The 10789-nt window shown below is 42.8% G+C and overlaps 1 protein-coding gene across 2 annotated transcripts; it reads right to left on the minus strand.

The window, feature by feature from the left end:
• Positions 1-247: 247 nt before the first annotated feature.
• Positions 248-7595, minus strand: LOC123396129 (putative 1-phosphatidylinositol-3-phosphate 5-kinase FAB1C). 2 transcript variants are annotated; one of them, XM_045091179.1, is made up of 12 exons: positions 7101-7595; positions 6718-7009; positions 5711-6424; positions 5472-5625; positions 5061-5402; positions 4178-4870; positions 3748-4079; positions 3542-3668; positions 3287-3445; positions 1698-3179; positions 1342-1608; positions 248-833 (listed from the first exon to the last, which is right to left on the minus strand). In XM_045091179.1, the coding sequence occupies exons 2-12, from the start codon at positions 7005-7007 to the stop codon at positions 579-581; spliced, it is 4815 nt and encodes a 1604-aa protein (XP_044947114.1). In that variant the 5' UTR covers positions 7008-7009; positions 7101-7595; the 3' UTR covers positions 248-578. The 2 variants fall into 2 exon arrangements, with proteins under 2 accessions (XP_044947114.1, XP_044947113.1); XM_045091178.1 differs by having other exon boundaries at positions 7097-7595.
• Positions 7596-10789: the final 3194 nt, after the last annotated feature.

Here is a 10789-nt window from a genome sequence, read left to right on the forward strand (position 1 = left end):
TAAATTTGCTTTGCCTCTGTCGTGTGCCCAGCTTGTCTGGTTACTTGAACAAACAGACTAGCTTTCTGTGCCCCCAAAATATTTTGATTGAATAAAATCAGCTGCCTTTCCCTCAAAAAAACATGAGGCCACAATGCAAATGTACAGAAGCCGGTATAGAAGCCACAGAAGCCGGTAACAAACATGTATTGACTCCTTGAGGCAGCTGATTTCATTCAATGAGGCCACAGGTATAGAAGTCAAGGAGTTAAAACCTGTGACAAACTGAGCTGTTACATGTTAAAACCTGTCATCTTTGTCCTACAACTGTCGGTATAGAAGCCGGGTTACATCGAAAGGAGCCGGCGCATCTCGGCGTTAAAAACTCCGCCATCGATCACCAATTTACATGGAGCAAGCCATATGAATATCCTACAGATAAGTAAGCTGCCACAATGATGCGATCTGCTAAAAAAAAGAACACAAACAACCAAAGAATGGCTATCCGTATCGATTCACCGCGTCCTTGGTCAAAAAATTACCATGGAGGAATGAACGATGCGGTTTCTGCTGACAGGTGACAGATGAAGGAACGATCTTCAAGAGGACCATTGGTCGGGGACGGCAATGAAGTACCTCGACATGGCCTTCCTGAACCTCTTCTTATACTGGACAGGCGATATGACAGTTGGGGTCTCGTTCTTGGGGCCGCCTAGGATGCCTGAGGCCTTCACCCACGTCTCCAGCTGCTTGTCCCAGGTGTATTGTCGCAGGAAGTCAATGATGCCGATCACAAGCTCATTCTTTTCATCATCAATGCCCACCAGAAGCGAGTAGTCCATGACATCCAACGACTGTAAAAGAGAATTGAATTAATTAAGCACATATGTTTCTCTAAAATGATCGGGGTGACACAAAGTAAAATCAAACACTTATGCTTTAGGTTTGCAACAAGTAACACGTAAACAAGCCCTGGTAGAAGACAATGAATACGAGCCATCTTTGTTGAGAAAAAAACAAGCTATTCTGACTTCATGAGGAAGACCAAAAACTAGGGTTATTCAATTTTACTTGCCAAACGGGATTTCAGAATTATATGTTAGGCTCAGCTATGCGGATCTATTAAACACAATCCAGTAAAAACAATTCATTGAAAAAGATGTTTCTTCTCACTCCTTTTTTTTTGCATCATGTACATGATGGTTCTCATATCAGTAAAACAAACGTGTGATCAGCAGTACTTTATTTGTGAAATTAAGGTGAACAGGACTACAGGAGTGCTGCTGGTAAAATGTTACTTTGGCATCATAAAGGTTCCCATAGTTTGGTAGTATGAAACAACGTAAGTTGAGAGTTGCATACCGCAAGAACTGATGTATCATTCCAGACAGCTCTTTCCAATGTTCGCTTCGCCTTATGGCCCAAAAATATAGGCTTTGTATGTAGTTCCTCGATGAGATTAGAATCCAGAAGTACTTTGTTGTGGCTAGTTGTATCTGAATTATAGCGTGAACGCACAGAACCCTTCAGATCATACACCCTCGATATCGTTTTCTGGAAGAAAATGTTCTCCATAACCATAAGATCCATCTTAACCTCACGCCCTCCTTTCAAGCCCTTGATATTAACCTGGATGAAAGCAACACAATAAATTAATAAAAGATTGAACGAAAAAGAGTGCTGTCGGATGAAATATGTAAACATAAAAAGTGGTGAACCTGATAAATTCCTAATATTTTGGCCAGACAAGTTGGGCTTCCAGAAGTCAATGATTGAGTCAAGTGCCTGAAGTAGTGAGGAGCAAACCCAACAAAAGAGTCTAGCTCCGTCTTGGTGACTTGTTTAATTATGAATCTCTCATCCATTGTCTTTGCAAAGTAAACATTGCTTTTTCCACCATCAGCACTCCATCTTTTACAGCGACTGAGTGAGCGTATGTAATCAACATCACTTGGACAGCACTTCTTTCTAAGTGAAGCAAACTGCCTTGCAAAATAACAAGTCACTGAAAACTTTGTATTATCTGCACAAAATGCTTCATCATCAAATGAATACTTAAAGTGAGCTCCTTCTTGTGAAGGCAAAGCTTTTTCAGGTCCATTATTGCTGACCGCGGAGCAATTTGACATATGTTGAAAGCTGGATTTTGAATCCAGTTTATGGGTAACATGCTCAACATATTCTTGTGATGTCATGGCATATGATACGATACTGGTTGGCTCGTCATCATAGACAGCAACAACAATGGCACCTTCAGAACCAATATGAGGCAGCAGCAGCCGTGCCCCATCACTCACCATATGAGAAGGCGACTTGAGATATGTAGGTGCACGGGTAAGAATAACATTTAAGTTTCCCCTTGATCTAGGAGATATTTGAGAAAAAGCCCTACGCATGTTTGTCATCGGATCCTTTACAAGGCTTGTCAAATCTCTAAAGGAATCAACTGATCTCATTTTCAAGGACAAATGTAATGAAGCAGGCAACAGTCCACTTTGTTCCCGTTCATGCAATCTGAATATAGAATCAAATGAATGAACTCGAACTGGGGAGATTGCCTTCTTGTAACTTGGATTGCCCAACAAACTAAAAGAACCCTTTCCATCAGCTTTGATCAAATCTTGTGGAAGACTGCAGTGTGCTTCAGTAGATCCACTCCATAACATATCTATTTTATCAGATAAAATAGATGCAAGAGAGGGTAACCTCTCGACTGGTACCGTCTCGATGGAATTCATGGGAAGGCGCTGTCCATTTTCACACACACTGAATTTGCTAAAGACCACATCAAGATCTCCTGCACCACTCACACCATCCACCAGCTCAATCGGCAAATTTGTCTCAACCAAGATATTCCCGTTATCCATTGAGGCCTCTCTGGATAGTAGAGATCTCCTTGGACTTCCAGAGGAGCACCTTCTGTATGTAGTAGATCCTACATGTGTTTCCCCATGCTGTGTAACAGTCGTCAGTAGCTCAGATTTATCTTCCTTTATGCTGGTGGCTTGGAGATTTTCTGGATTGGAAGAATCAGCTCTGGCAATATGGCCATTTGCTTTAAGTGAATCTATGTTACACAACCTGCAGTCCCAAACGTATGCATCTAGGAGGAGACCACGTCTCACACGGTTGAGTTCCAGAGTATCAATAGTTGATTTCATGGAATGAACACTCCCCTTTATAACTGGTAGAAGCAAACCCTGCAAAACAAAATAAAATGAGGATAAGAAAAACAATAGAAAACATACACACACAAAAGGCGCTAAAGACTCGGACAATAAACAAGGAGAAAAAACAGAAGGCCCACCTCGTATTCATTTCTTTCCCTGTTAAGCAAATCCTTCATCTCTACAATCTGCTTCCGTATACCTGTTTTTACTGGCTCATCCAAGGTGATGATACTCCTCTCAATACTATTAAGGAAACCATATACCTCCATATGTAAGGATTCCATTTCATCAAATACCTACATAAGAAAATTATTGCAAATAACCAAAGTTGAGAATGAAGAGCACAGAAATGAATCACTGATCTGTTTAACATAGGATATTAAACAGTATACCATGAGTGTTTCTCCTTTCACCCAGTCTTGCATGCCGTGACAATTGAAATTCAGCTCCAAGGGTGGGAGGTTAACTGATCGAGTAACCATGGGACTATAGTGGAAGGCTGCTACCATATTTCCATACCTGCAATGTTTTGTAAGCAGATTCAATTTCATGATAGGATTGGATACAGAGAGCTAAAACATATGAATGAGCTACAGACCCATAGAAACGAAGGCAGTCCCGTTGTAGAGAATGCCCACAACTCGCAACTCGGTTGGCAGTTGCATGATTAGAAAAGCTGAGCTCTAGAAACTTCCCAAAGGATAGACCCCAAGCAGAATCAGACATGACCACTCTATGTGTAGCAGGCGGCATTCCATCTTCAAATTCGCACTTCATACATCTGTGCCACATCCATATCCTTCCATCGTGTTCACCTGGCAGCTTTTGGGATAAGAGACGCCTAACACTTATTGTTAGGCTGCCATTCTGGTGCATGTAGCATCTGGCATGTGATTCTGAAGGCTCCTTGCATGACGGACAACAATATGCCTGAAAAGAAATGCAACAACACATTACTATTTCAAAAAAAATGATAAAGGAATACTTGAGAAAACAGAATACAATTCATAGGCACATATTAGATGTACCTGGTCAAATAAGTTTTCGCGAAGGTATCTCCCAAGTGGCTTATCAAAGCTACCATAAAACTTGATGCGGAAGAGGTGGGAACGCTCACATGCTAAGTTTTTGGGGATACAGGTGCTTGAGAGGGAAACTAAGATGCTCTGATGATTGTCAGTACCAGGTAAGTAGCTACATGAAAGCCTGTTCTGGTTATCTAGGTCTCCTGCTTGGAAGTCATCTGGTGGTAGGCCATTCCCACTGTTTTCCAATTGACATAAATTCACGGGTATCTGAGCCAAGACAGCTTTTTGGCAGGCATTCACGGCATTCAGGAAATTGTCATGATTAACAGGAGATTCAGATTCAGTACACTCAGGTGCACTTCGAAGGCTTTCCCCATCCAATCGTAATGAAGGCGGTGATGCAGAAATACCATCAAACATTTGCACAATGGCAGCAGTATGTAGGCATTTCTCTTCCGCGGCTCTGAGAGTATCAGTAGTATCACGATCAGCAGACTTAGCAGAAACGTGACCTGTATTGGTCCATGCTTGTTGTGCACCCATCGCAGTTAACGAAAGAACACGTGGAATTGTTGCGCCCTCATCAGCAAGGAATGATGTCTCGAGGGATAGATGATAAGCAGCAAACACTGCAAGTTGCATTGCATGCTTGATCTTCTTCAATTCTTCTCGACAATTACCTCTTAGTAGGACCTAAATAGAAGCATTGCACGTTTAGCTTGCAGAATGGTTCTGGAATAACGTATGAGTAAACAATTCAAGAACAGTTCCAAAGTATATAAGATCAACAGGTGAGTGCATCATATGATAGGAGAAGTGAAAATAAATGCCCAACAAACCATTTTATTATTCCAATCAAGTATCTTCACAAAGGGGTAATTACCGTGCAACCCAGGCGCTTCAGACAGCCTTCAAAAAACATCAGTGTTTTTGTTGTTGGTCTCTTCTCTGCATGTCCTGATGCAAATGATTCCAGAACCTTCTCCACCTTGAACATGTCACATTGCCCTAGCCTTGCTGAAGCAATGTTATCAATTGATGAGGCAATCTGACCGCCTGTGCATTTTGATATTCTCTCCAAAAGTGTCCTCTTTACATTCAGAACTAATGAGATATCTTTCGCTAAGAGCTCCTGGGCATAAGATGAGACGCTCTTCTCAACTATCAGCACATTAGGTTTCCTAGACTCAATCTTTCCAACAACAGTTCGTAGATATTCCTTTTCCTACAGATAGAACATCTGTCAGCATGTAAACATCATACTTAAATTTCAAAAACATGCACAGATACAAACCTGTTCGAGTATAGTCCCAATTGATGCTAACTTATTAGAAGCTTTCTGGTACTCAAGTGCACCTCCTAAAATGAGCAATTTGGCATTACTGTACTCGGAAACCATCCGTTTGTGTTTTACATTTTTGGAGCAAACAATCCCTCTTACAAAATTGCTGCAATCAACAGGCTATCAATCAGTATCAAATTATGAACAGTACAAGCATGCAAGGCGTAGAAACATCAGAAGCGAGCACATACCTATCAGTTGGGTTCCCAGATGCTATGCACTTGATCTTCACATAATCACTAGGATCCATGCTGCCGCCTTTCTTGGTGTCAGGTTTCACAAAGTAAGCGGCTTGCCAGGCTAACGAGGACACAATATCTAGCCAGATTTTGGAATCCTTCTCACTGGCCAACACAACACCTTCGGCCTTCAGTAACTGTGCAACTAGAGCTTGAAAATGCCTAAATAGATCCTTCTGAACACTCTCTTGGTGGGACTCACAATTGATATCACTGGCAGCAGTTACTCTATTAGTCTTAGCACTGAAACAGTTTGGGGCAAAAGTGTCGTTGGAGTCCCCAATTTCATCATCATCGTCATCGAATCCAAATAACCTCGATTCAGCATCATCAATCTCATCTTCAGGCGGTGGTGGGCACCAAATATTATCACCAAAGTCGAAGATAGAGGATGGCCCATGGCTTGGTCTGCTGTTCTCAGCGATGCTAACATCAGCCAGGTCATGAGGATCATCTGAGTCGATCGCTGCAATTGCACCATTATCAGAAGCATCATTCTGCCTCGCGGCACAAGTAGGACTCTCTGTGGGGCTTGGGGTCATCGATCTGTATGTTGAGTTACTAACACTAACACTAGAATCTGTATCTGAAAAGTCATTTAAGAAGTAAGTCCCAGGGGCTAAAAATTGGACCCTGGGTTCATGAGCCTCCTCGTCGTCCGCTTGCCTGCATCAACAATCATTCAGAACTCGTCAACAGTGGCCAGAGCTAGACAACCAACCTCTACTCCTCAAGCCATCAGCATCCATCAACATCAACCACTACTTCCAAAGAAAGAGGGGCGATAATTAAAGCCATTCTAAGTAATTGACCAGACATTTTACACTTATTAGCAGGCAACGGAAGTAAATAATAAATGATTTACTAGTTCACTTCCATATCATTTGGAGTACTACTATAGTTTAGTGTTAGGAACCAATTAGTTTTGCACTATAGATAGAGACAGAGATTTTCGTTACCTAATATCGCGGTCTGGAGGAGGGGAGCCCGGCGCCACGTCGCTTTTGCTCCTGGATCTCGCCTCGGGCGCCCGCAGCGGCGTCGTGGGCGGCTCGGCAGGCGACGCCGGGCTGTTTGGCCGCCCGGGCGGGCCGCCGCCATGCCCCACCGATCGGCGGCGTCGCGTCTCTATGCGCGCGAGGGCGTCACCATCGGCGCCGCCCTTGTGCATGTGGCGCTGCGGGTAGTCGGCGACGAGGGATCTGGCCTTCTCCGGTGCGCCCATCGCCGCGAAATCCAGCACGCCCATCCCTACCAGACCACCACGCTACGCTCAAACCAACCGACTAAAAAAAACTGCCAGAAAAATGGAGCAAGAAACAACGGGGCGCGCCGAACCTACGCGACGCGGACGCGCGGAAGATTCCTTCCTCCCAAAGCCACCGTCCACCCCCACCAACGCGCGCGGAACTAACTGGCGTGCCCAGGCCCTGGGGGGCGGGGGCGCTGGGAGATGGAGCCGTGCTCCGGCGAGGACGCGATGGAGCGGGGCTCCGGCGAGGAGGCGGTGGAGCGGGGATTCAGCCAATGCGGGAGCGGCGGGCAGCGGCGAGAGGATCGGGGCCGGAGAAGCGCGGCTTGGCTGCAGATTTGGGAGCTTTGGAGGGGTGGGAACGCGTGCGTTGGCGAGAGCTTGGAGGGGAGGGAGAGGGCAGGGGAAGGCGGGCGGCGGCGGCGAAGCGGCGGTGCTTATTATACGGATATGGAGATTGGGAGGGAGATTTGAGAGTGAATACTAGTAGTAGGAATGTGACACCGTAAAATGGGGACGCTAACGGCGAGGGGAAGCGGCGTGCGCTGTCGAAATCCCGTTTCCTCCTTCCGGTTTCGCCTTGTGGAATTGTGGAGTACGGTGGATATATGGCGGGGGTACCTATTATAGGACGGATGATTATCAATGCAAGGAAATATGCAATAATGCAAGGAAATATGCAATGGATGTCGATGTAATCTTATCTGTGGCACTTAATGATGTCCATCTTTTCTTGATTATTTTTTGCTGATTATTAATAACCTAAAATAATTCACTGTCCACTTTAAAAACAGACCGCGAACGTGCGGAAACTAGGTCTTACCATTGTTTTCGCAGCGCACGAGTGTGAAGTGTATATGCAACACATGTGATGGCATGGTGACGCGTGTGTTCTACACGCGAACACGTGTAAGTGGACGATATTTAAAATAGAATGAAATGAAAAATTATATGTATCATTGTTGATAATGGGCCATTATCAATGGCATATAATGGTAGGATTTAAATATACTTGTATCACTAAGTTTAGTTTTGAAGGAGAAAGCTTGGGAAAGATAATGAAAATATCTCATAAAACAAAATATGCCTTGTAATTCCTGACAAATATGAAGAGAATATTTTTTATAGAAAGGGATGGGGAGACTAGATGTTGATTATTAACCGCAACGAAAATATATCCCTCGGTAAACATACCCTTATCTATTACACTTGTCATTGCATGTTACTAACTACTCCCTCCGTTTATTTATATAAGGTGTATTTTTTAAGTCAAACAAGATCATGTTTGACCAAGTTTGTAGGAGCATATACCAACACCCATAATATAAAGTTCATATCATTTGAACCATCATGACAAGTAATTTCATATTTTATCTATTCGGTATTGCATATATCGTTAGTTTATTTTATAATCTTGGCCAAACATTTAAATGGTTGACTTGCACGAAAAATAGTACACCTTATATTCTGAAACGAACAGAGTACATAATTGTAAAAGCATGCCTGGTCTAAGGAAAGTGAAATGCATTGATTCTTTTTATCTATGTCTTAATAATGGGACATAATTAATGGCGGACTATGTAGATCTTTGATGTAGGGTACTTTATTTGCTTATATATTTGTTATCAATGCACTGGACGCACATACCCTCAAAAAATGCACTCGATGCACATAGTCGAGGAAGTATACATAATATAATATAATGATATTTTAATATTATGTGATAACATTAAATACTCATTCAGTGCGAAGTTGCATACTTTTTCTCTAAAGGAGCGCAATATTTGAGATGCTACATTGGTCGTTGTTTAAAAAATATATACTAGTTAAAAGATGTTTAAATTCAAAAAAAATATGAAGATTCTAATGGTACGGTGTTTTCCTAGCATGTTAATTAGTTGTCAAATATAAAGAAGATTTGGTCATAGTTTAATGTAAAAATCGTACATTTTGGAGTGTAGATAGTAACACTATGCAACCAAAAAATATTTTCGTAGGCAATTAAACATATATAAATAGAAAAATAAAACTATATATATATAGGCTAGAGATGCATAAAATTTAAAGGACCATGATGTCGTCTAGAGGGGAGGGGTGAACACGCGTTTAAAAACTTATATGGATTTGGCTTTATTCTAACACCTAAATAAACTAAGCAAATATTTTTCAAATAGAAATTCTAAATATACTAGGCTCAATAAGTGCACCACAACATACTCCAAATAAAATGAGCACACAAATGATATAAACAAGCCCAAGTAAGTTACACAAACTTACATGAGCAATATCACAAGATGAAAAATGTGTGACACAATATAGCAATCCACACTAATTGCAAAGATATGTCAATAGCGACAAGTATGAATTGTGGAATATAAATTATAGGCCTAAATATAATCTCTACAAAGGGATAACTAACACAATACAACGAGAACGACAAGATGTAGTAAATGCAAGGTCAAGTGACCAAAGTAAATCAAAAGTAAGGAGCTAGAGTTAGAGGTAATTGAGTACACGATGACAAGGATGTATCTCGGTGTTCACCATCATTGGAGGGATGGATATTACCATGAAGTCACACCAACACCACGAAGCTATTGGAAATATGCCCTAGAGGCAATAATAAAATGGTTATTATCATATTTCCTTGTTCATGATAATCGTCTATTGTTCATGCTATAATTGTATTAACAGGAAACAGTAATACATGTGTGAATAAATAGATCATAATGTGTCCCTAGCAAGCCTCTAGTTGGCTAGCTCGTTGATCAATAGATGATCATGGTTTCCTGATCATGGACATTGGATGTCATTGATAACGTGATCACAACATTAGGAGAATGATGTGATGGACAAGACCCAATCCTAAGCATAGCACTAGATCGTGTTGTTCGTATGATAAAGCTTTTGTAATGTCAAGTATCTTTTTCCTTCAACTCCCGGATACCGCAGGAGTGCTTTGGGTGTATCAAATGTCACAACATAACTGGGTGACTATAAAGGTGCACTACGGGTATCTCCGAAAGTATGTGTTGGGTTGGTACGAATCGAGATCGGGATTTGACACTCCGTGTGACGGAGAGGTATCTCTGGGCCCACTCGGTAGAACATCATCATAATGAGCTCAATGTGACTAAGGAGTTAGTCACGGGGTGATGTACTATGGAACAAGTAAAGAGACTTGTCGGTAGCGAGATTGAACAAGGTATAGGGATACCGACGATCGAATTTCGGGCAAGTTCTATACCGATAGACAAAGGGAATTGTATACGGGATTGATTGAATCCTTGACATCGTGGTTCATCCGATGAGATCATCGTGGAACATGTGGGAGCCACCATGGGTATCCAGACCCCGTTGATGGTTATTGGCCGGAGAGGTGTCTCGGTCATGTCTACATGTCTCCCGAACCCGTAGGGTCTACACACTTAAGGTTCGATGACGCTAGGGTTATAGGGAATTGTTGTACGAGGTTACCGAAGGTAGTTCGGAGACCCGGATGAGATCCCGGATGTCACGAGGAGCTCCGAAATGGTCCGGAGGTAAAGATTGATATGTAGGATGGATGGGTTTGGACGCCGAAAATGTTTCGGGCACCACCGGCAACGTGTCGGGACCACCGGAAGGGTTCCAGAGGCCCACCAGGAGGGGCCACTAGCCCCGGGAGGCTACATGGGCCAAGTGTGAGAGGGAACCAGCCCCTAGGTGGGCTGGTGCGCCCCTCACACCTAGCCCAAGGCGCACCAGAGAGGGAAGGGGGGGAACCCTAGCGTTGGTGG

The sequence above is a fragment of the Hordeum vulgare genome, chromosome 5H (genome assembly GCF_904849725.1).
Source record: "Hordeum vulgare subsp. vulgare chromosome 5H, MorexV3_pseudomolecules_assembly, whole genome shotgun sequence".
NCBI classification, from domain to species: Eukaryota; Viridiplantae; Streptophyta; class Magnoliopsida; order Poales; family Poaceae; genus Hordeum; species Hordeum vulgare.

Coding starts and splice junctions, on each gene's coding strand:
- LOC123396129 (XM_045091179.1), bottom strand. CDS start 7,007: ATGGGCGTGCTGGATTTCGCGGCGATGGGCGCACCGGAGAAGGCCAGA. Junction 5,626..5,710: donor TCTGGGAACCCAACTGATAG/GTATGTGCTCGC, acceptor TGTTGATTGCAG/CAATTTTGTAAGAGGGATTG. Junction 4,871..5,060: donor TGAAGCGCCTGGGTTGCACG/GTAATTACCCCT, acceptor GCTTCTATTTAG/GTCCTACTAAGAGGTAATTG.